General features: G+C 38.5%; 1 protein-coding gene across 1 annotated transcript; it reads right to left on the bottom strand.

Moving 5' to 3' along the window:
• Positions 1 to 2341: 2341 nt before the first annotated feature.
• On the bottom strand, positions 2342 to 20071 carry LOC148576494 (uncharacterized). The gene is made up of 2 exons (XM_088502734.1): positions 17328 to 20071; positions 2342 to 2669 (listed from the first exon to the last, which is right to left on the bottom strand). The coding sequence occupies exons 1-2, from the start codon at positions 19679 to 19681 to the stop codon at positions 2342 to 2344; spliced, it is 2682 nt and encodes an 893-aa protein (XP_088358860.1). The 5' UTR covers positions 19682 to 20071.
• Between the last annotated feature and the right edge of the window lie 7003 nt (positions 20072 to 27074).

Genomic DNA, 27074 nt, shown 5'->3' with positions numbered 1-27074 from the left:
GCAAAGTGCTGAAAAGAAGCCTTGGAGAAGGTGACTTGGTCTTACGACGCAACGACATCGGGCTGCCAATCCCAGGGAAAGGTAAACTGGCCGCCAACTGAGAAGGCCCTTACAGGGTAAAAGAAGTCCTCGGTAAGGGTGCCTACAAGTTGGAGAGGTTAGATGGAAGCGAGATACCTAGAACATGGAATATGGCAAACCTAAAACGGTTCTACTCATAAGATTCCACTCATAAAAAGAAGCAACCACACGACCTGACGACCTCGCCTCCTCCACTTTAATTTCCTTTGCATCCCTTTCTCACTCTCATTTTTTTAACCTAAGATGTATTACGTCACTTTGTTTTAAATCTTATATATATGCGCATACAATAACTTCGTCTTTTGCAAGATATACGCCGATGCGACAAAACAACAAACAATGACTGGTCGACCTAACAGAAACCCGGGATTGATCACCCCAGGAACCAAAGGGACCCAAAAGTCAAAACACAACTTAAAAAGCGGTAAGCGGCAAAAACGGTAAATACCATAAAAACGGTAAACCAAACATCAAAAGGCCACGACGGCCCGAATAAGCGAAAATGACAAAGTAATCAAAGGCCACGACGGCCCAAACGAGCAAACGATAAAACATAAACGGATTAATCTACAAAATGCCAAAGTATTCATTACAAGTAAAAGGCACCTTAAACAGGCCTAAAGATAAAAGATAACAAGTTTCAAAAGCAAAGACAAGGAATACAAGAGCTGAAAGAAGTATCTATCTGACGAGAGGACAGAAGTCGGCTAATTAAGAAATCAATATATGGAATACGTTGTGAGTATAGTTCTTAATCAGCTAAGATCCACCTTGTCAATTTAGAAAAGTTGTCACAAGTTTTAGAAATAAAAATACTGGGAGTATGAGTCTCAGGTCGTTTCCCAACGAATTACAGGAAAGGGTGCTAATTTATTAATTAGGAATTTTCCGAGAGTTTTGAGTTGGACAATGAACAATTAAAATAATTGTAAATTAAAGCAATAAAAACTAAAAATTATTATTAATATAAAAAACCTTGACTGGGGGAGTGATTAATTGGAAGTTCTATCCTTGTTGGAATCTTCTCAAGTGTGGTGTAAAGAGGTTGTTATTTTCACTTAGTTAACCCTTACTAAATAAAGGAAAGTCAAGTGATTGAGCTAACTTTTATTCGCAAATCCTAGTCCTCTCCCTTAGGAAGGTCTAACGTTAGTAAATACAGAGTTAGCCAACAACGTCCAATTTAACTAAGCACTTGAGCATTCCAACTCAAGTGTCTCCTCTTAATCAACCCCCATGTCAAGTAGAAAATCTACTCCATTGACATGGATATAATACTCAGATAAATGTAAGAAGACATAATAAATTAAATAAAATAAAATAGAGATTTAAAATTAATTAAAAGTAAAAGTAATCCTTTGCATCAACAATCAATAAAAATAATCCAATTATAATTCTAAATAAAGTAAATAAGGATATGGAAGAGTAAGTGACAAACTAATCAACATAAATGGAAATTAACAGAGTAAGGAAATAGGAAATAAACTAAGATAATATCTTCAACGGATGTAATGACTCTTCAATATCCAAAAGCATAAAAATAATGAACTATGAATGTAAAGAGAACCTAAAGGGAGAGTAGTTTCTCTCTAGATTCAGATCTAAAACTAAAAGTAATCCTAATATCAATGTATGTGAATGTATCTGAATGTGTGTTGAGTCTCTTCATGTTTTCTAGCTTTATTCTGTGTTTCTGGGCCGAAAACTGGGTTAAAACGTGGCCCGAAATCGCCCCCAGTGTTTTCTGTTAATTCTGCAGATCGCGCATGTCATGCGTAGGCGTCGGTCACACGTCCGCGTCGCTGGTCGTTTTGGCGTGTCACGCGTTCACGTCAATCACGCGCTCGCGTCATTTTGCAAAACTCCAATCCACGCGTACGCGTCAGGCACGCGCACGCGTCACTGGAATTTTCTTCATTTTGTGCGCACGCGTGAGCCATGCATGCGCGTCGATGCTCACTGGTCATCTCCTTAGTTTCTTGTGTTCCTTCTATTTTTTCAAGCTTTCTCTCCATTCTCTAAGCCATTCCTGCCCTATGAAGCCTGAAACACTTATCACACGGATCACAACATCGAATGGTATAAAGGAGAATTAAAATACACAATTAAAAGATCTCTAGGAAGTAAGTTTTCAACCATAGAACTAAACTAGGAACGAATTGTAAAATCATGCTAATCATATGAATAAGTGTGCAAAAACTTGATAAAAACCACTCAATTGAGCACAAGATAAACCATAAAATAGTGGTTTATCACTATCTCAAGGCTTAAGGATATCAATGATCTTCCCGCCCACAACCGTCTTGAGGGCCCCAACCTGAGAAAGATCGAGGTCTGGAGCTAGCACAGCCACCTGAAGCTTGATCCCCTCCTCAGTCAGCTTCACGGCCTCACGAGCCCCCTTTGCAAGCTCCTTGTTTTTCTTCTTCAGGACGGCCATCTCCTGACAGGCAGTCGCCGCTGAGCTCTCCGCCAACTTCAGCTTCTCCTCAAATTCTTTGACTTTCTTCTCAGCAGCAGTAGTCTCACCACAGAAGTATTCAAATCTTTCATCAATTCGAGGTCCCAGTCCACCAGCCTGCTGATCTCTTTGGCATTGATGCACGAATTGTAAATTACACTTTTCACAACTTGTACTACTAACCAGCAAGTGCACTGGGTCATCCAAGTAATACCTTACGTGAATAAGGGTCGATCCCACGGAGATTGCCGGCTTGAAGCAAGCTATGGTTATCTTATAATTCTTAGTCAGGATATCAATGATAATCCTTAATTTCAATAGTAAAAAGTAAAAGAGCATCAAATAAATACTTGTTATGCAGTAATTGAGAACAGATTGAGATTTTGGAGATGCTTCATCTTCTGGATCTTTGCTTTCCTCCTAGATTCTTCTTCACACACGCAAGGCTCCTTCCATGGCAAGCTGTATGTTGGTGGATCACCATTGTGAATGGCTACCATCCGTCCTCTCAGTGAAAAGGGTCCATGTACATGGCTAATCATCTGTCGGTTCTCACTTGTGTTGGAATAAGATCCTTTGATCCTTTTGCGTCTGTCACTACGCCCAATACTTGTGAGTTTGAAGCTCGTCACAGTCATCCCTTCCTGGATCCTACTCAGAATACCACAGACAAGGTTTAGACGTTCTGGATCTCAGGGATGCTGCCAATTGATTCTAGCTTTTACCACGAAGACTCTGGATTAAGGGATTTGAACGCTTTGATGTCAGGAGAGGCAATCAAACTCCTGAACCAGGAGCCCAAGAGATATACACTCAAGCTATTACAGATGGAATGTAAGTGGTTGTCAGTCACGCGTTCATAGGTTGACAATGATGATGAGTGTCACGGATCATCGCATTCTTCACAGTTAGGTACGAGTGAATATCTTAGAACAGAAACAAGCGTGTTGAATGGAAAACAGAAGTAATTGCATTAATTCATCGAGACACAGCAGAGCTCCTCTCCCCAATCATGGAGTTTAGAGACTCATGCTGTAGAGATACAATGTAAAACGTGAAATTGTCATCTGATGCAAAATAAATCTCTAAAGTAGTTTTTATACTAAGCTAGTGACCTAGGTTTACAGAAATTGAGTAGACTAAGGTAGATAGTGCAGAAATCCACTTCCGGGGCCCACTTGGTGTGTGCTTGGGCTGAGCATTGAAGCTTCCATATGTAGAGACTTTTTTGGAGTTAAACGCCAGGTTATAGCCTATTTCTGGCGTTTAACTCTGGTTTGCAACCTGTTTCTGGCGTTTAACGCCAGAATAGGGTAAAGACTTGGCGTTAAATGCCAATTTGTGTCATCAAAGATTAGGCAAAGTATGGACTATTATATATTGCTGGAAAGCCCTGGATGTCTACTTTCCAAAACAATTGAGAGCGCACCAATTAGGCTTCTGTAGCTCTAGAAAATCTATTTCGAGTGCAGGGAGGTCAGAATCCAACAGCATCTGCAGTCCTTTTTCAGCATCTGAATTAGATTTTTGCTCAGGTCCCTTAATTTCAGCCAGAAAATACCTGAAATCACAGAAAAACACACAAACTCATAGTAAAGTCCAGAAACGTGATTTTTGGATAAAAACTAATAAAAATATACTAAAAAGTAGCTAGATCTTGCTAAAAACTACATGAAAACACTCCCAAAAAGCGTATAAAATATCCGCTCATCACAACACCAAACTTAAACTGTTGCTTGTCCTCAAGCAACTAGATAAATAAAACAGGATAGAAAGAAAATCAAGAGGCAGTAACATCTCAGAGTTTCATATGAAGCTCAAATTCTCATTAGATGAGCGGGGCTAGTAGCTTTTTGCTTCCAAACAGTTTTGGCACCTCTATTTACCCTTTGAAGTTCAGAATGATTGGCATCTTATTGGAACTCAGAATTCAGATAGTGTTATTGATTCTCCTAGTTTATTATGTTGATTCTTGAACACAGCTACTTTATGAGTCTTGGCCATAGCCCTAAGCACTTTGTTTTCCAGTATTACCACCGGATACATAAATGCCACAGACACATAACTAGGTGAACCTTTTCAAATTGTGACTTAGCTTTGCTAAAATCCCCAGTTAGAGGTGTCCAGAGTTCTTAGGCTCACTCTTTTTGCTTTGGATCACGACTTTAGCTGCTCAGTCTCAAGTTTTTCACTTGACACCTTCACGCCACAAGCACATGGTTAGGGACAGCTTGGTTTAGCCGCTTAGGCCAGGATTTCATTCCTTTGAACCCTCCTATCCGTTAATTCTCAAAGCCTTGGATCCCCTTTTTTATTACCCTTGCCTTTTGGTTTAAAGGGTTATTGGCTTTTTCTGCTTTTCTCTTTTTTTTTCACTGCTTTTTCTTGCTTCAAGAATCAATTTCATGATTTTTCAGATTATCAATAACATTTTTCTTTTTCATCATTCTTCAAGAGCCAACAATTTTAACATTTAAAAATAACAAATTCAAAAGACATATGCACTGTTCAAGTATTCATTCAGAAAACAAAAAGTATTGCCACCACATATAAATAATTTGAATTTTTCTTATTAAAAACTCGAAAATAAAATTGCTTTCTTATTCTAAAAATCTGCTATTTTATTCATGTTCAATGATGATAAAAAAAAAGATAAATTATAACTTATTTGCGGAATAAGAATAAAAATAAAGATACTAATTACTACTACTCATATAACTTCTAAGGTAGATTTCTAATAGTAAAAATTATCACAGAGTTAAGACTAAGATTAGGACTCAAAAACTTTTATTTTGGGAGGTGGATGCTCCTTTAGTCTGTGGGGTGCTTGGCCCTTCAAGAGACAGTTTCTGGCGCTTCAGCTCTTGTAGCTCACGCCCCTGCTCCTCTTGTTCCTTCAGAAGTTTGCAGAGCATGCTATTTTGAAGTTGCTGTTCTTCTTTCAGTTGATCCATAGCTTCTTGCAACTTGGTGACAGATGCTTCTAGGCGGATCCAGTAGTCAATTTGAGGGATTTCTGGGAAGAACTCCTGTGCCCTCCTTTTGATGGAGTTATCCTGCACTTGTTGTCCATCTATTAACTTTTTGGTGATTGGTTGCTCAACTGAGATATACTCATCCACACCCATCTTCACCCCAGCATCTTTGCATAGCAGAGAGATTAGGTTTGGGTAAGCCAATTTGGCGTCAGTGGAGTTCTTGTTTGCAATTGTGTAGAGCTCACAAGAAATTAGATGATGAATCTCCACTTCGTTTCCCAGCATAATGCAGTGGATCATTGATAAACCACTATTTCATGGTTTATCTTATACTCAATTGAGTGGATTTTATCAATCTTTCATACACTTATCCATACAAAATTCATGGTTTTACAATTTCCTTCCTGATTTTGTGCTATGATTGAAAACATGCTTCTTTGGCCTTATATTTTCTAATATTAATCCTCTCTTATTACCATTCGATGCCTTGATATGTGTGTTAAGTGATTTCAGGATTTATAGGGCAGGAATGGCTTGGAGGATGGAAAGGAAGCATGCAAAAATGGAAGGAATACAAGAAGTTGAAGAAATTGCTAAGCTGTCCAGCCTGGCCTCTTCGCACTCAAACGGTCATAACTTGAGCTACAGAGGTTCAAATGATGCGGTTCCAGTTGATTTGGAAAGCTAACGTCTAGGGCTTCGATTTGATATATAATTTGTTATAGTGGCCATACAGCTAGGTGACGCAAACGCGTGCTCCACGCGGATACGTCGCAGTGACGAAAATCAGCGTGGTAGATTTCGCCCCCAGCAATTTCTGGGCTGTTTTTGGCACAGTTTTGGCCCAGAAAGCACAGATTAGAGGCTATAAAGTGGGGAAATCCATTCATTCATAAGAACCAAGCTTTAATAATTCATAATTTTAGGATTAGATGTAGTTTTAGAGAGATAGGTTCTCTTCTCTCTCTTAGGATTTAGGATTAGGATTTCTCTCAATTTTAGGACTGCTTATCTTCATTACAGGTTCAATGTTCCCTTTATTTACTTTACCAATTTAAGTTTATGAACTCTTTATGTTTAGATTGATTTTCTATTATTAATGCAATTGAGGTATTACAGATTTATGATTTTTATTTAGCCTTTTATATTCTTGGCTTTAATTGATTAATTGGAGACTCTTATAGGACTTCTAATTCTCATACCTTGCCAAGAGTTTACTTTATAATTATTTATTTATTTTTCTTGTCATTTAAATTAGTTGTTCCTTATTTTAAAACCCAAAATTCTACCTTTTCCATAACCAATAATAAATCATACCTCCCTGCAATTCCTTGAGAAGACGACCCGAGGTTTAAATACTTTGGTTATAAATTTTATTGGGTTTTGTTACTTGTGACAACCAAAACTTTTGCACGAAAGGATTCTCTGTTGGTTTAGAAGCTATACTTACAACGCGATAATATATTTGTGAATTTCTTTACCGATAGAAAATCCGATCGTCAAAAATGGCGCCGTTGCCGGGGAATTGCAAACGTGTGCCTTATTATTGGTTATTGTAAATATTTACTTTTAAATTGATTTTTTTTCGGAAAAAAAAATTCAGATTTTTATTTTAAAATTTTTTTATCTTATCTTATCTTAGTTTTAAATTTCAAAATTCAAATCTTTTTCAAAAATCATATCTTTTTCAAAATCTTATTTTAAAAATCAAACCTTTTCAAAATTTAAATCTTTATCTTATATTGTTGACTTTTTCAAAAATTCAAATTTCAAAATTCAAAATTTAATTTTCAAATTCAAAAATTTAAATTTCAAAACCTTTTAATTTAAAAACTTATCTTCTCTTACCTAACTTATCTTATCTTTTCTAATATTAAAAATCAAATCTTTTTCAAACCTTTTCTCTTATTTATTTTATTTTATTTTATTTTCCTTTACTTGTTTATTTGTTTTTATTTTTAATTTTTATTAGCTACTATAAATTCTCACCCCTCTGGTTTCAAGTTTGGTTCCAATGTTGTTGCAAGGAATGGAAACTATAATGAAAATAGGCATCAAGGTTGGAAAAATCAAAGATGGGAGGAGCCACAAGGATTTGATCAACCCTCTTGGCAACAACCCCCTCCAATGCGCTATAACCAACAAGTCCCACCATATGCTTATGAACCACCTCCTCAACACAACTCTGGACTACCATACTCACAAGCACCTTACCACCAAACACCCCCATATGACCCTAATCCTTATCCACCACACCAACCACCATATGAACCACCACCTCAATATTCACCATCTCCATTGGATAACAACACACTCATCTCTAATATCATTGGTCTCACCTCTACACTCCAAAATCTTATATCCCGCATGGACTAATTCTCTACCTCCAATATTCAACCCTCAAGCTTTAGTGCACTTCCTTTTCAACCACATAATAATCTTCTCATCCCATCACCACCCTCCATGGAAGAGCACCCACATCCATCAATCCAAGAGCAAGATGATCTCTGCTATGCTATTGATAAGGAACAAGAGAAAAGGGATCGTCTTCGCGAATTCATACTTCATAAAAAGCTAGAGGAGGCCCTACAGATGAAGGTAGTAGAAACCCTTGAAGTTGAAGGAGTGGTTGAAGAATTAGTGAAGGAAGACATCAGGGAGGAGTATGATATTGTCTTAGAGCAAGAGGAGGCCCAAAAAATGTGAAGGTGGAAGAGACCCTTGCAGATGAAGGAATGGTTGAAAGGAGCTGTCATGGAAAGGAAACCATCAAGGATGAGTACGATTTTATACTGAAACAACTGGACAAAGCAGTAATTATTGAAGAGAAAGAAGTGGTTGAAGACTTAGGAGATGCAGAACCTCCATGGAAAAGTCCAGTCATAGAACCTCCTTCCAAGACGTTTGAATTTGATGTTGAAGAGGGTGTACATCCTCCAAGGCATATCATGGCTAAAGACTTTGAAGAGGTTAATCAAGAGATGAAAATTAAAAAAGAAGAAGCACAACCTCCCATGCCCTTGGTAAGTAATGAAGAAGAGATTGAATTGGAAGAAAGCTACCAAGAGGAAGAGGTTGAAATTGAAGAAGTTTGCAAAGAGGTGGAAGTTGTCAAAGAGCACAAGGGAGTGGAGCTTGAAATTACCTTGCCAAAGTTATTGGAGACCTCTCCGCCTAAGTCACCATCATCCTTCACAACATTCAAGTGGGTAAAATTCATATCCCTTAGCTTTCTCATCCCACTTGAATATGGTTTACTTGAGACATATGGTCAACTTAGAGCTCTTTGTGGCTATAAGAGTAAGAGGGAGATGGTTAGTGGTAAGAATTATCATGCAAGGTTCAATATGGTTGCATGCTCCAAACTGAAGTATCATGGTTGGAAGAATACTAAATTGTATGGGTCTAGGAAGCTGTTTGGATGCCTTAGTGAGAATTCAGATTACTTACCACCCGGTTGGAACAAAGATGGTCAACAAGAAGACGGGTGCAAAAGCAAGGTTTGGGACCCCATAATTCATTCCAGCAATCAACACTCATGGGGCCTTGTCACTTGCTTTAACTTGCTTGAAGGCTTTATGCAACTAGTTTGGGATCCCGGAGGCCATTGGAATCACAAAGATTGGTGGAGATTTCTGGCTGAGTTCAAGCACAAGTCACCATAACAAAGGACTCCCTAAATGTCCAACTTAAGGACTTTAACTAAAAGTGCTAGGTAGGAGACAACCCACCATGGTATGATCGTTCCTTTTCTTCAATTTTGATTTTATTTCGTTTTGTTTGTTTTTGAATTTTATTTTATTCTATTTTTATTGAACCTGGAATTATTCATAGCATCCATACTATCATTGCATTTTGTATCCTGCATAAAAAAAAACACGCACGTGACGCGTCCGCGTCACAGTTGCATTGGGAAGAAAAGAAAGTTGAACAGAAAGTCACGCGAAAGCGTGGCTGGAGGCACGCCTTAGGCACAAATATGATCACGCGACCATGTCGCTGACGCGTTCGCGTAGTTTGCGAAATAGCCTCCCCACGCTTCCGCGTCACCCACGCGACCGCGTGGCTCTGCAAAATCGATGTAAATGGGTCTATGGCAGCAAGTTATGGTGGAGCTGGGCTGGAACCATGCTAGAAGCACAAGCCCTACCACGCGAACGCGTACCCCACGCGTCCGCGTCATTTTTAAAAGAAAGGCCATTCACGCGATCGCGTCAACCACGCGATCGCGTCACCCCAAATTTTTGGCAAAATGGGTTTGAAACAGAGAGTTGCGCGAACGCATGGCTGCCCTCGCGCCATCCGCTTAAATCAAGTCACGCGACCGCGTCACCCACGCGTACGCGTCACTTGAAAATATCACAAAACACGCCAATACGTGACCCACGCGTCCGCGTCACATGTGCCGCACAGCTTATCCAGATCAGCGCCAACTATCTTATCTTTTCTTCCCCAATCCTAATTTTTCCCTCTTCCTTCTTATTTCTTTCTTCTTCCTTCTTATTTTTCTTTTTTCATTACATTTACATTCTTTCATTCATTGCATTTTAATCTTGTGCATGTTTTATTTTCTTTTCTGAGTTTATTATTTTACCATTGGTGTTTAACGTTCTTATTCAACTGTTACATCTTTTCTGGTATTATTTTGGTGCTTAGTAAAATTTGTTTTACACTGTTGGATAATATTATTTAAGTCAATGCTAATCTTTTATGATACTTGCATTACTTTTGCATTGACATGAATTTATATTTTCTTGCATTACCCACACTCTCTCCCCCAATTGTTACAATTTTTGCACTATTGATATGCCATTTGCTTCTACTGTTTTTTCACTTGTATGTTGTAGCTACCATGTAATTGAGACCCTTATTATTTGGCATTAATACCCATATTTTATTATTTTTTATCTTTATTTCTAGGGTTACTTTTCTTCTTTTCCTCTACTTTTAGGTTGGCCACCGAGAAAGAGAAAGGAAAAGGTTCTAAATGGGGAGACAAACAAGTCCATCAGCACAATCTTTAGAGAAAAGCATTAGCTGAAACAACCCTTCCACTTGCACATCTTAGCATGCACCGAGGACGGTGCAACCTTTAAGTGTGGGAAGGTCGATACCGATCTCCATGGGTTAGTTATTTTCTTCTCAATACCAATGTCTTATTTTCTTTATTAGTTCATTGTTGCATCTGCATATTTGATTACATGTTTTCTTGATTTTACTTATTTAGTTACTACTTGGTTGAAGTAATATTTTCTTTTTCAAGAAATTTTTATAGTATTTCACTAATTTAAATTGAAAATTTTTTCTGTTAAAACTTGTTTGAAGTTGTATTTGGAACATAGTTTAAAAAGCTAAGAACACACAACCTGTGAGATTTTGAGCTTATTTATATGGTTACATTATTTAACCATAAATTTTTATTCTTGTGTGTTTTCTTCTCTATGATTGCAATCTTTGCTTTGTTCCATTCTATATGTCCACTATTTAGTGTATTTACATGCTTGCATATGATTGAGGCCATTATTTGTTATTAGCTCACTTATCCCAAATAAGCCTACCTTTTACATCACCCTTGTTAGCCACCTTGAGCCTTTTTATCCCCATTTATTCTGTTCTATAACCACATCACTAGCTTTAAGTAGAAAAATAATTAAATATCCCAATTGAATCTTTGGTTAGATTAAGATAGGGATTGTGTAACAATTAAGTGTGGGGAAATTGTGGGAACATGGGTTAATAAGGGAATGTGTTATGTTTTTACTTTGATAAAATATTGGAAATTTGGGTACATACTCATGTGAGACTAGAAAAATTAAAAATTCATGCGCATTGATAAGTTATGTTTATTTTTCTATTAAAAAAAATCCAAAAAAAATATTCAATAAATAAGTAAATAAATAAGGGGACAAAATTACCCTAATGTTAAGTTAATAAAAAGATCAATGCATATGTGATAAAATTAAAATAAAGGTTGATGCATGAGTATGTAATGCAAAAGTGGGAATTTTGGGTAGCTAGGCATGAATTTCAAATTATATAGAGTATATGTATGTTAGGTGAAAGCTTAGGTTAATTAAAGATTCAATTTATAGCTCACTTAGCCATATATATACCCTCACCCTTACCTTAGCCCCATTACAACCTTGAAAAGACCTTATGATGTTTGCATTGGTACATTAAATACTTGTTGATTGGTTAGATAAAGAAAAAAGTTTAGAAAGCATGATTAGAGAAGAGTAGAGTGAATTACCATATACACTTGAGTGATTAGAGTGCATATACACTACCAGTGAGGGTTCAATGCTTAATTCTATGTTCTCTGCTTTCATGAGCTATCTTCTTACAAGTTTACTTGTCTTTTATTGTATGATTTGGATTAGTGGAATTTGATTTATATTTGTCTTGGAGAACTTGTTTACTTTTAACCAAGTAGATAGAAACATCTTAGCATATATAGTTGCATTCATATACATAGGTTGCATTTCATACATTTTACCATTCCTCTTCACTCTTTTATAGCTTCTCTTGAGCTTAGCATGAGGACATGCTAATGTTTAAGTGTGGAGAGGTTGATAAACCACTATTTCATGGTTTATCTTGTGCTCAATTAAGTGGATTTTATCAATTTTTCATACACTTATCCATACAAAATGCATGGTTTTACAATTTCCTTCCTGATTTTGTGCTATGATTGAAAACATGCTTCTTTGACCTTATATTTGCTAATATTAATCCTCTCTTATTACCATTCGATGTCTTGATATGTGTGTTAAATGATTTCAGGATTTATAGGGCAGGAATGGCTTGGAGGATGGAAAGGAAGCATGCAAAAATGGAAGGAATACAAGAAGTTGAAGAAATTGCTAAGCTGTCCAGCCTGACCTCTTCGCACTCAAACAATCATAACTTGAGCTACAAAGGTCCAAATGACAAGGTTCTAGTTGAGTTGGAAAGCTAACGTCTGGGGCTTCGATTTGATATATAATTTGCCATAGTGTCCATACAGTTAGGCGACGCGAACGCGTGCTCCACGCGGACGCATCGCAGTGACGAAAATCAGCGTGGAAGATTTCGCCCCCAGCGATTTCTGGGCTGTTTTTGGCGTAGTTTTCGGCCCAGAAAACACAGATTAGAGGCTATAAAGTGGGGGAATCCATTCATTCATAAGAACCAAGCTTTAATAATTCATAATTTTAGGATTATATGTAGTTTTAGAGAGAGAGGTTCTCTCCTCTCTCTTAGAATTTAGGATTAGGATTTCTCTCAATTTTAGGACTGCTTATCTTCATTACAGGTTCAATGTTCCCTTTATTTACTTTACCAATTTAAGTTTATGAACTCTTTATGTTTAGATTGATTTTCTATTATTAATGCAATTGAGGTATTACAGATTTATGATTTTTATTTAGCCTTTTATATTCTTGGCTTTAATTGATTAATTGGAAACTCTTGAGTTATCAAACTCATCGTGATTGATAATTGTTATTTTTGCTAATTGATTTGAATTCCAATAACTTTAGTCTTTCCTTAGGAATTGACTAGAACCTGAGGATCAAATTGATTAGTCCGCTTGACCTTCCTTTGTTTAGCAAAGGTTAACTAAGTGGAATTAAAATCCAATTCTCATCACCGTTGATAAGGATAACTAGGATAGGACTTCTAATTCTCATACCTTGCCAAGAGTTTACTTTATAATTATTTATTTATTTTTTTTGTCATTTAAATTACTTGTTCCTTATTTTAAAACCCAAAATTCTACCTTTTTCATAACTAATAATAAATCATACCTCCCTGCAATTCCTTGAGAAGACGACCCGATGTTTAAATACTTCGGTTATAAATTTTATTGGGTTTTGTTACTTGTGACAACCAAAACTTTTGCACGAAAGGATTCTTTGTTGGTTTAGAAGCTATACTTACAACGCGATAATATATTTGTGAATTTCTTTACCGATAGAAAATCCGATCGTCAATCATCGCCGCTCTTTTGACAGTGAGTTCAGAACGATTGCTGGTGGGCAGTATAGAACGCCCAATGAAGTCCAGCCAGCCTCTAGCAATTGGTTTGAGATCTCCTCTCTTGAGTTGATTTGGGACACCGTTTGCATTGGTTATCCACTTGGTTCCAGGGATGCATATGTCCTCTAGAACTTGGTCTAAGCGCTTATCAAATCTCACCATTCTCCTATTAAAAGATTCTGGATCATCTTGTAGTTGTGGCAGCTTGAAGACCTCTCTTATTTTGTCCTGGTGGAAGTAAATAATCTTCCCTCTAACCAAGGTTCGAAAGGTATAGAAGGTGGCTCCAGTTAATCTCTGCTTATATGTTTGCCACAGATTTGCATAGAATTCCTGAACCATGTTTCTACCCACCTTTGTCTCAGGATTAGCCAGAATTTCCCAGCCTCTTTTTTGAATCTGCTCTTGGATCTCCGGATATTTATCTTCTTTCAGATCGAATTTAACTTCCGGGATCACTGATCTTAGACCCATTGTTTTGTAGTAATGGTATGCATGTTCTTTGGTTAAGAACCTCTCTTGATTCTAAAGTGGTTTTAGAACATTCTCTTTCTTACCTTTTGAAGTGGTTTGTTTTCCTTTAGGAGCCATGATCTTAGTGAGTCTTACCTCAGTGATCACGAAAAGCACACCAAACTTAGAGGTTTGCTTGTTCTCAAGCAAAAGAAAGGAAAGGAGAGGAATAAAAGGAGAGACAAATTTGAATTGTGGAGGAGAAGGGGTGGCCGAATGTGAATTTAAAAATGTGAATTTGAAAATTTTGAAAAAGATATGCTAGGATATATCATTTGTAAAAAGATAATTATCATATGCAAAAGATATAGTTTTAAAATTGAAAAGATAAGAGAGAGATTTGAAAAAGATAAATATACTTTTTGAAAAGATAGTATGATGATTTGAAAAAGATTTGAAAAGAATTTAAAAAGATAGATGAGTTTTGAAAAAGATTTCAAAAGAAGTTTAAGAAGAATGAAGAAAGATTTTTAGGCTTGAAATTATTTTGAAATTGAAATTGAAAAATGAGAATTTGTAACATGTTCATGCAAGAAATCATGGATGGAAATATGAAAATTTGAGAAAAATTGAAGTGAAAAACCAACTTCCTCCCCTCCACACTTCTGGCGTTAAACGTCCAGTTGTTGCTTGTTTTGGGCGTTTAACGCCCATTTGTTGCTTGTTTTGGGCGTTTAATGCCCAGCCAGGTACCCTGGCTGGCGTTAAATACCAGAAAATCCTTTGTCACTGGGCATTTTTCTAAACGCCCAGGATGCTACAATTCTGGCGTTAAACGCCCAGTAGGTGCTTCTTTTGGGCGTTTAACGCCCACAATTCTCTTTACTGGCGTTTTTGTGCCAGTGAGCTCATTTTCTCTGCTTTATGCTCTGAATCCTTTTGTAGCTCTGTGAACTTATGCAATTGATACTTTACCTTGAAGATTATTTATATTAAACTCGTATAATTATTATTTAAATAACAAATAAGCTTTGCTAATGGCTGGGTTGCCTCCCAGCAAGCGCTTCTTTATTGTCTTTAGCTGGACCTTGCTGAACTTTTAATCTAGCCTCAGCTTTGAGCATTCTTGCTCAACATTGCGTTCAAGATAATGCTTGATTCTCTGTCTATTAACAATGAACTTCTTATTAGAGTCAATATCTTGAAGCTCTACATACCCATATGGTGACACACTCGTAATCACATATGGTCCCTTCCACCGAGATTTCAGTTTTTCGGGGAACAATCTGAGCCTAGAGTTGTACGGCAGAACTTTCTGTCCTGGCTCAAAGACTCTGGGTCACAGTTTCTTGTTATGCCACCTTTTTGCTTTCTCCTTGTAAATTTTTGCATTTTCAAAAGCATTGAGTCTGAATTCCTCCAGCTCATTCAACTGGAGCAATCTTTTCTTTCCAGCTAACATGGCATTAAGATTTAGGAATCTGGTTGCCCAGTAGGCCTTGTGTTCCAGTTCTACTGGCAAATGGCACGTTTTCCCATACACAAGATGGTATGGAGAGGTCCCTATGGGAGTCTTGAATGTTGTTCTGTATGCCCACAGAGCATCATCCAGACTTCTTGCTCAATCCCTTCTACGGATAATTACAGTCCGTTTCAGGATTCTTTTTAGTTCTCTATTAGAGACTTCAGCTTGCCCATTTATCTGTGGATGATATGGAGTTGCTACTTTGTGGCTAATTCCATATCGGACCATAACAGAGTAAAGTTGTTTATTGCAGAAGTGAGTGCCCCCATCACTGATTAATACTCTAGGGACACCGAACCTGCTGAAGATATGTTTCTGGAGGAACTTCAGCACTGTCTTAATATCGTTAGTGGGTGTTGCAATTGCCTCTACCCATTTAGATACATAATCTACTACCACTAGAATATACGTGTTTGAGTATGATGGTGGGAAAGGCCCCATAAAGTCAATACCCCATACATCAAACAACTCAATCTCTAAGATCCCTTGTTGAGGCATGGCGTAACCACGAGGCAGATTACCAGCTCTCTGGCAACTTCACAGTTACGTACAAACTCTCGGGAGTCTCTATAGAGAGTAGGCCAGTAGAAGCCACATTGGAGGACCTTGGTGGCTGTTCGCTCACCTCCGAAATGGCCTCCATATTGTGATCCATGGCAATGCCATAAGATCTTCTGTGCCTCTTTCTTGGGCACACACCTACAAATTATTCCGTCTGCACATCTCTTAAAGAGATATGGTTCATCCCACAAGTAGTACTTTGCATCAGTAATTAATTTTTTTGTTTGCTGCCTACTGTACTCCTTGGGTATGAATCTTACAGCCTTATAGTTTGTAATGTCTGCAAACCATGATATTTCCTGAATGGCAAATAATTGCTCATCCGGAAAGGTTTCAGAGATCTCAATAGAGGGGGAGGACACCCCTTCTACTGGTTCTATCCGGGACAGATGATCAGCCACTTGGTTCTCTGTCCCTTTTCTCTCTCTTATTTCTATATCAAACTTTTGCAGAAGCAACACCCATCTTATGAGCCTAGGTTTTGAATCCTGCTTTGTAAGTAGATATTTAAGAGCAGCATGGTCAGTATACACAATCACTTTTGATCCTACTAAGTATGATCTAAACTTGTCAATGGCATAAACCACTGCAAGCAGCTCTTTTTCTGTGGTTGTGTAATTTTTCTGTGCATCAATTAAAACACGGCTAGCATAATAAATGACATGCAGAAGCTTGTTATGCCTCTGTCTCAGTACTGCACCAATGGCATGGTCACTGGCATCACACATTAGCTCGAATGGTAATATCCAGTCTGGTGCAGAAATAACTGGTGCTGTGACCAGCTTAGCTTTCAGAGTTTCAAACGCCTGCAGACACTCTATGTCAAACACAAATGGCATGTCAGTAGCTAGCAGATTGCTCAGAGGTTTTGCAATTTTTGAAAAGTCCTTTATAAACCTCCTATAGAATCCTGCATGCCCCAGAAAGCTTCTGATTGCCTTAACATTAGCAGGTGGTGGTAATTTTTCAATTACTTCCACTTTAGCTTGATCCACCTCTATTCCCTTGTTTGAAATTTTATGCCCAAGGACAATTTCTTCAGTCACCATAAAGTGACATTTTTCCCAGTTTAAGACTAGGTTGGTCTCTTGGCATCTTTTCAGAACAAGTGCTAAATGGTTAAGGCAGGAGTTGAATGAGTCTCTAAATACTGAATGAGTCTACCATATCAGAGAAGATAGAGAGCATGCACCTCTGAAAGGTTGCAGGTGCATTGTATAGTCCAAAAGGCATCTTTTTGTAGGCAAACACTCCAGAGGGACATGTGAATGCTGTTTTCTCTTGATCCTGAGGATCTACTGCGATTTGGTTATAACCTGAATAGCCATCCAAAAAGCAGTAATATTCATGACCTGCTAGTCTCTCTAGCATCTGGTCTATGAATGGTAAAGGAAAGTGATCCTTCCTGGTGGCTGTATTGAGCCTTCTGTAATCAATACACATTCGCCACCCTATAACTGTTCTTGTAGGAACCAGTTCATTCTTTTTATTATGAACCACTGTCATGTCTCCCTTCTTGGGGATAACTTGGACAGGGCTCACCCAGGGACTATCAGAAATAAGATAAATAATCCCAGCCTCCAGTAACTTGGTGACCTCTTTTTGCACCACTTCCTTCATGGCTGGATTTAGCCGCCTTTGTGGTTGAACCACTGGCTTAGCGTCGTCCTCCAATAGGATCTTGTGCATGCATCTTGCTGGGCTGATGCCCTTAAGATCACTTATGGACCACCCAAGAGCTGTCTTATGTGTCCTTAGCACTTGAAGTAGTGCTTTCTCTTCCTGTGAATTTAAAGCAGAGCTTATGATCACCGAAAAAGTGTCACCTTCTCCTAGAAATGCATATTTTAGGGATGGTGGTAGTGGTTTGAGCTTGGGTTTAGGAGGTTTCTCCTCTTCCTGAGGAATTTTTAGAGGCTCTTTTATTTCCTCTGATTCCTCCAAATCAGGCTGAACATCTTTAAAGATGTCTTCTAGCTCTGATTCGAGACTCTTAGCCATGTTGATCTCCTCTACTAGGGAGTCAATAATATCAACACGCATGCAGTCTTTTGATGTGTCTGGATGCTTCATTGCCTCAACAGCATTCAGCCTGAACTCATCCTCATTGACTCTCAAGGTCACTTCCCCTTTTTGGACATCAATAAGGGTTCGTCCAGTTGCTAGGAAAGGTCTTCCTAGAATGAGAGTTGCACTCTTGTGCTCCTCCATTTCCAGTACTATAAAGTCAGTGGGAAAGGCAAATGGCCCAACCTTGATAATCATGTCCTCAATTATGCCTGATGGATATTTAATGGAGCCATCAGCAAGTTGAAGACATATCCTGGTTGGTTTGACCTCTTCAGTCAAGCCAAGCTTTCTGATAGTGGATGCAGGGATTAGATTGATACTTGCCCCAAGGTCACATAGGGCTGTCTTGGTACAAGTACCCTCTAATGTGCATGGTATCATAAAGCTTCCGGGATCCTTAAGCTTTTCTGGTAAGCTTGTTAGGATGACTGCACTGCATTCTTCAGTGAGAAAAACTTTTTCTGTTTCTCTCCAATCCTTCTTATGACTTAAGATCTCTTTCATAAACTTAGCATAAGAGGGTATTTGCTCAAGTGCTTCTGCAAACGGAATCTTTATTTCGAGAGTCTTGAGATAGTCTATAAAGCGGGCAAAATATTTATCTTGTTCTGCTTGGCGGAGTTTCTGAGGATAAGGCATTTTGGCTTTATATTCTTCAACCTTAGTTGCTGCAGGTTTATTTCCTACAGAGGCAGGTTGAGAAGCCTTCATGAGGGAGTTATTATCAGCACTTGCAGGTGTCTGATCCCTCATTGGCGTTTGAACGCCAGGATTGGACGTGGATTGGGCGTTTAACGCCAGGTTCCACCCCTTTTCTGGCGTTTGAACGCCAGAACTGGACATGGATTGGGCGTTTAATGCCAGTTTTTCACCCTTTTCTGGCGTTTGAACGTCAGACTTATTCCTCTCTGGGCTTTTACTATCCTCAGAGGGATTTTGGGTAGCAGGTTGCTCATCCTCTGTCAGCTGTTCCTTTCTTGGCTTTCTGCTGCTTTGAGTTGAGATATTTAATATTTTTTCACTTCTTAATTGAACTGCTTGGCACTCCTCTATTATCTGTTTTGATAACTGCTGTTTTGTCTGATTCAATTGTGATTTCATATCTTTGTTAGCAATTTTGGTCTCTTGTAGCATCTCCTTAAATTCTGCTAACTGTCTTGTTATAGAAGATAGTTGCTGATTGAGTTCTGCAACTTGTTCCTGAGGACTAAAGTCAGTTGATACTGCCTTAGCTTCTTCTTTCATGGAGGACTCATTACTTATGTACAGATGCTGATTTCTAGCAACTATATCAATAAGCTCTTGAGCCTCTTCAATAGTCTTTCTCATGTGTATAGATCCACCAGCTGAGTGGTCTAGAGATATCTGAGCTTTTTCTGTAAGCCCATAGTAGAAGATGTCTAATTGCACCCACTCTGAAAATATTTCAGAGGGGCATTTCCTTAGCATCCCTCTGTACCTCTCCCAGGCATCATAAAGGGATTCATCATCCTCTTGTTTAAAGCCTTGGATGTCCAGCCTTAGCTGTGTCATCCTTTTTGGAGGGAAATATTGATTCAGGAATTTGTCTGATAACTATTTCCATGTTCTTATGCTTGCTGTAGGTTGGTTATTTAACCACCTCTTAGCTTGATCTTTTACAGCAAATAGAAACAGTAACAGCCTGTATACATCCTGATCTACCTCCTTGTCACGCACTGTGTCAACAATTTGCAAGAACTGCGCTAGAAACTCAGTAGGTTCTTCCTGTGGAAGACCGGAATACTGGCAATTTTGCTGCACCATGACAATGAGCTGATGATTTAGCTCAAAACTGCTTGCTTTAATGGGAGGTATACAGATGCTACTCCCATATGCAGCAGTAATGGAGTTAGCATATGACCCCAGAGTCCTTCTGGACTGTCCATTTCTATTTAGGTCCATGATGGATAAAATGGAATTGATATGAATTGCAAACAAAATATATTTTTGTTTTTGTTTTATTTAAGTAGAAACAAACCGAATTATTAAGAATAAATAAAAATAATAAGATAAAATAAAATAATTAGAAATTAAAATGTAAATTTCGAAAACTAAGAAAAAAAATAAATTTGAAAATGAAAATAATTACTTAATTAAGAAGATTTGAAAAAATTTGGATATGATTTTTGAAAAAGATTTTGAATTTTGAAATTTCAAAACTAAGATAAGATAGAATAGAAAGTTTTAAAATAAAAATCTGAATTTTTAAAGGAAAATTCGAAAATTAATTAAAATAAAGAGAAAAGATATTTTTGAATTTAATGAAGAAAGAGAAAAACAGTAAAAAATGACACCAAACATAAATTTTTAGACAAAAAAAAGGAAACAAACAGGAAAACTTTGAATATCACGATGAACGCTAAGAACAACTTCTAAAAATTTTTTAAGAAAACAGAAACGCAAAGGACACCAAACTTAAAAATTTTTATATTCTGAGCACTAATAATTCGAAAAAAAATGAAAGAAAAATAAAATCATGAAATTGACACCAAACTTAAAATATGAAATTAAACTGAAACAGAAAAACTCAATTATTAACTTATAAAAATTTTCGAAAAAATGAAAAAGAAAATAAGGATTTTAGAAAAAAAAGTTTCAACCAAAAACAATAATAGAAGACACAATTTTTGTGACTCTAAACTAAAAAGATAAATTTTTCCTAATCTAAGCAACAAAATAAACCGTCAGTTGTCCAAACTCGAACAATCCCCGGCAACGGCGCCAAAAACTTGATGCACGAATTGTAAATCACACTTTTCACAACTCGTACCACTAACCAGCAAGTGCACTGGGTCGTCCAAGTAATACCTTACGTGAGTAAGGGTCGATCCCACAGAGATTGCCAGCTTGAAGCAAGCTATGGTTATCTTGTAATTCTTACTCAGGATATCAATGATAATCCTTAATTTCAATAGTAAAAAGTAAAAGAGCATCAAATAAATACTTGTTATACAGTAATTGAGAACAGATTGAGGTTTTGGAGATGCTTCGTCTTCTGGATCTCTGCTTTCCTCCTATCTTCTTCTTCACACACGCAAGGCTCCTTCCATGGCAAGCTGTATGTTGGTGGATCACCGTTGTCAATGGCTATCATCTGTCCTCTCAGTGAAAAGGGTCCATGTACATGGCTAATCATCTGTCGGTTCTCACTTGTGTTGGAATAAGATCCATTGATCCTTTTGCATCTGTCACTACGCCCAATACTTGTGAGTTTGAAGCTCGTTACAGTCATCCCTTTCCGGATCCTACTCAGAATACCACAGACAAGGTTTAGACGTTCCGGATCTCAGGGATGCTGCCAATTGATTCTAGCTTTTACCATGAAGACTCTGGATTAAGGGATTTGAACGCTCTGTTGTCAAGAGATGCAATCAAACTCCTGAACCAGGAGCCCAAGAGATATACACTCAAGCTATTACAGATGGAACGTAAGTGGTTGTCAGTCACGCGTTCATAGGTTGACAATAATGATGAGTGTCACGGATCATCGCATTCTTCACGGTTAGGTACGAGTGAATATCTTAGAACAGAAACAAGCGTGTTGAATAGAAAACAGAAGTAATTGCATTAATTCATCGAGACACAGCAGAGCTCCTCACCCCCAATCATGGAGTTTAGAGACTCATGCTGTAGAGATACAATGTAAAATGTGAAATTGTCATCTGATGCAAAATAAATCTCTAAAAGTAGTTTTTATACTAAGCTAGTGACCTAGGTTTACATAAATTGAGTAGACTAAGATAGATAGTGCAGAAATCCAGTTTCGGGGCCCACTTGGTGTGTGTTTGGACTGAGCATTGAAGCTTCCATGTGTAGAGACTTTTTTTGGAGTTAAACGCTAGGTTGTAGCCTGTTTCTGGCGTTTAACTCTGGTTTGTAACCTGTTTCTGGCGTTTAACGCTAGAATAGGGTAAAGACTTGGCGTTAAACGCCAATTTTCATCGTCAAAGCTTGGGCAAAGTATGGACTATTATATATTGTTGGAAAGCCCTGGATGTATGCTTTCCAACGCAATTAAGAGCGCGCCAATTGGGCCTCTGTAGCTCCAGAAAATCCATTTCGAGTGCAGAGAGGTCAGAATCCAACAGCATCTGCAGTCCTTTTTCAGCCTCTGAATCAGATTTTTGCTCAGGTCCCTTAATTTCAGCCAGAAAATACCTGAAATCACAGAAAAATACACAAACTCATAGTAAAGTCCAGAAATATGATTTTTGCATAAAAACTAATAAAAATATACTAAAAAGTAGCTAGATCTTACTAAAAACTACATAAAAACACTCCTAAAAAGCGTATAAAATATCCGCTCATCAGGCATCCTCCTCAGCCTTCTTCTCCTGCTCAGACAACTTCGTATTCAGAGACTCCTCCCGAGATCGTGAATCTGTCAGATCCTTCTGGGAGTTCCGAAGTTTTCCTTCCAAAACATGATAATTTTCCAAGACAGGTTCCACCTTCTTGGCAATAGCAGCAGCCCGAAGAAGGCTGCGGTAGATCCACCTCGCCTGGCCAGAGAGGTCGGCATCCCAGAAAAACTTTTCAGTACTAGGAAGCAACTGGGACTCGATGAGACCCCCAGAATCAAAGTTCTTCTCCATAACAGAGAGAGCCTTCCCAAAGTCCCGCTTTCTCTTCTTCGGGTTGCCAACGACCTTCAAGTCGTCATCATCAAGCCCGAGATCCTCCTCATCAAAAGGAGCCTCCGCCTCCACACTTGGGTTCCCCAAGGTGTTCTCAGGAGGGACCTCAACTTTCCCCAACTAACCTTGGTCAGCCCTGTCAGCCCGACCACTACCCTCCCCGGCATCCTCCTGGTCTTGACTCGCCAAAGGAGTCGCCGAGGAGTCCTCACCACCCTCATAATCCCCTTAGATGAGGCTCATCAGGTCAGCCAAAGTTTTCTTCCCACTAGCCATGGAAACTGTAAGCAAAAAAGCAAAGGTGTGAATGATAGAAGAGAAAAACACTAAAAATGCAAAAAGTATAGAACTCACCAACATACGACCAACCGGCCTCCCGATCCCCCATAACCATACGAGGATTAAGACTTTTCTCGCTGAAAATGGCCAACAAGATATCGGCGATGTTACGATCTTCCGGACTCAACCAATCGTAGGATATTTTTATCAAATAATCGGACCCCGCCCCGAAGCTCCAGTAAGTCGGGATCCGCCTTTCCCCCTTGACAGTAAGCCAGAAGGGTTGATGACCCTCAATTGGCCTGACTTTGAAAAAAGTAGACTTGAAGCCATGGAAGGAATCCTCAAAAAGGCCAAAAATCCTACGACCTTGTTGGGCTCTGAAGGACATATATCCCTTCTTCGCCTTCCCCTGATGAGAAGGGTTTGTAAGAAGGAAAAGATAGAGGAAGAAGTTCGCAGAGGTCGGAAGCTCCAGATATTCACAAACCATCTCGAAACACCGGATGGCAGCCCAGCTGTTCGGGTGTAGTTGCGGCAGAGCAACGTCACAACGGTTCAACAAGCCCATAACAAAGGGGGACAAGGATAAGCGAACCCCCAAGGTCGTGAACATGGGTTCATAAACCCACAACCAATCAACAACCTGTGGAGCTGCCAGGTTCTTCTGGCAAACACACTCCCGAGCAGCGGGATCATAAACCTGATAAAACGTTTCCTCGGGACCACCCCCACATAAGAGCATAGCCTGACGCAAGTCCTGGAGGCCCTCCTTCGTGACCTTGGAAGGGATGTCCTTCACGTCGGAAGAAACCCAAGCATAATGATCAACGAAGTTGGCTAGCGATCGCTGAGCCTGATTCGGAAGAACGAGGCGCTCGGCCATACCTACAGCGGGGGCACCACTTAGTCAGAACGGGAGGTTGGGAACTCTTAGAGCAGTAAAAACAAAACTACAACTCCCTGAGGAGTGCCAAAAAATAGGGGCATATCTGTCATTTCACGCAAATTTCAAATCATGAAACGATGGGGCATTTAATGCCCCGCGCAGAAGTCAAGGAGGCGGCATCAGAGACGAGGTAACCACGCGTGAGAAACACGAAATGCCAACAATGGACTCCCGAGAAGAGGAACACATCCCGTCTCGGCGAGTAGGACAAACGTGCCTAGCCACGAGCTCCAAACCTCAAGGCTAGCGCGTTGGGGACACTGTTACGGACCATCAAAAGTCCAGCTCAACTAGCCGCCGGGTCGGGGCACCACCTAACCCAGGCCCAAACTATCCCTCACAAGGGAAACCCAATAGGTCGGTCCCTGGCACCCGACTCGGTCGATGTCCGACTTTACCACCTGCGCGACCCAGCACACCACGCCTAGCGAACCGGTCGAGTCAGCTTCCTCGAGGCAGCACCCGAAGCCCCGACCCGAAGTCCGAAACGACCTGCACCTCCCACGTGGACAGGGACAGCTCACAAGCACCCTCGCCAGTGGGCTAGGTCATCTTTGGGCCCGCTCAGCACAGTATATAAGGGGAGAGGTCAGCACTCCTCCCGTGGTACACATCACCTTACTTAATTTGGCTATCATTCCGTACGGTCCCTGACTTAATCGTCGGAGTGTCTTTGCAGGTAGCCACACCCTCTCGACCGTTCCACCACTGGTTTCACCAGCCCCCAGCTTCAGACTAGGAACCCACTCCAGGCCACTTCAGGGTCTCGCCCTCTCATCCCTTCATCATCACCCGACCCGTCGAGCACCCGAGATCATCAGGTGACGAACAAAGATGCATAAGACTTTAGACTAATGCATAATATTGTGTTAGTTGTATTGATTTAAATATTTGGTATTATTAGACAATATTAGTGTTGATTATGGTTATGCTTTAATTTTAGAGAATGGTTGGTTCTTGTTATATTTTTTTAAGTGAATTTTAGTATGTTTGGAGATTAGGTGACTTTTACATGCTAAAGACCCGACTTTCACCCGGTTTTTACCCGATTTTCACCCGGCCGGAAGGTGCATAGGTTTCATTAGGTCTAGAATCGGGTTAGGATCTAAAAATTAGGCTCAGTCTATATTTCGGGTCGGGTCTAGGTTAAGCCAAACCCGGTGTGACCCGGCCCATGTACACCCCTATTGATGGTTGACTTTGATGGTTGATTTTGGTATACAGCGTAGCATAATTGCGGAAATGGATCCTCTAAATTTTTTTTAACAATTGAGGGAGTAAAGTGTGATCTCCCACAATTAATTTTATAAGTGTGAATAATGAAGGGTTAAAGATCACACTTTACACTCAATTTTTTTTAACAAGTGAGAGAATCCATTCCCATAAGATATATATATATAGTTAAATACATAAGACGCTGCTTACGGCCCATTGCATTGGCTTCCGTATAGCTTGCCAAGTCAGCTACATAGGAACTAAGAAGCACTATTACTTCACACCAGCTTGGACATTAACGCCATCTCGAACAACTAAAAACTTCACACCCATAAATGCGGTTAGAGTCCTATCGTATACCTTATTAAATCAGTCATCACAGTACCTATGTGTCTATTTATCTGAACCATTCAAATATTTTACGATATATGTCAATGGTGTAAATGACTGGCGTACTGAACTTTCAGTACAAGAACCTGCCTCACCTGAAACGCTTCCTGTACTTTATTGCCTTATTGTTACGCTAGTGTGCAGAGGCGTTGAAATATATAATATAATATTCAGATGGTGCAGATGTGTGATTAAATAATATTGTAGACTATTGAGAGAAAGAGTGCAGGTAGATTCTAGCACTGGTCATTTTCTTAACCCGTTTTATGCTTATGAAAATGACGTTATGAAAAATTGCATTGGTTTTTGTCTTTTTCCTTAACCAAGCTTGAGAGAAAATTTGTCGGCTGGGACATGCAGCCGATGGAAATAGTGGACCTATATTTGAAATAGGATAACATACCATTACAAAAGAAAGATTTTTTTAAATAAATAATTTAATTATTTTAATTACCAAAATAAAAATTTGTAGCGTATTTACTAATTTACATTACATTTATTTATCTCGTTTACAGTGTAAACGAGATATATGTATTTATAAATAATTAAATATAATTTTTGAAAATAATAAAAATATTAATAATTTAAATTGGACCAAACTTTTAAAAATAGAACATTGCAAATAATAGGAAAGATACAAGTACAAAGTTTGTTAACTTTTTTTTATCAAAGACAGAGCGACTTGAACCCACGACCTCTTAATTGGGTATGAGAAAACTATACCATTTGAACTATTACTTGTTGGCGAAGAGATTATGTCATTTGAGTTATTTGAAACGTTCCATTTTTAAGATTTTGGTTTAATTTAAATTATTAATATTTTTTTATTATTTTCAAAAATTATATTTACAAATACACCTATCTCGTTTATACTATAAACGAGATAATTTTAGTGTAAACGAGATATATAAAAATTAAAAAATATACCTATCTCGTTTACACTATAAACGAGATACATACAATATTATCTCGTTTATAGTATAAACGAGATAAGAGAGGCTCACGTATTTTCGTAATAATTTTTAAAATTATTTATTTTAATAAATAAAATATTTATTTAATTTATTAAAATAAAAAATCTTTTTTTAAAGTTATTGTTAAACCCTTTAATGATGCTAAAAACGAATGGTTTGCGTAGTGGTAATTGTAGTCGTACGCATAGTAATTAACCTTTATTGGAGTTGCTATGTTATTGTATGTTGAATGTTGAAGAAAATTGAATGTTAGGTTTAATGAGAATGAAAGCAAAATGGCTGAGCTGAAAAAAATTTAATGTAAGCTTAAAAAATTAATGATTTTGGTAGTAATAGTTCTGTTGCATAAGAAAATACATGTGAAATATTTAATTAGTAGCATATTGAATGAGATTGAATTTGAGTGTTTTTTTTTTTTAACAAGAGAGCTCAACACATTAAGTGGAGCAAGAACAACAATA

The sequence above is a fragment of the Arachis ipaensis genome, chromosome B1, assembly GCF_059453495.1.
Source record: "Arachis ipaensis isolate K30076 ecotype BB chromosome B1, ASM5945349v1, whole genome shotgun sequence".
Lineage (NCBI taxonomy): Eukaryota > Viridiplantae > Streptophyta > Magnoliopsida > Fabales > Fabaceae > Arachis > Arachis ipaensis.
Note: the sequence above shows the minus strand (reverse complement) of the source record. Positions and strands in the feature narration are given on the sequence as shown.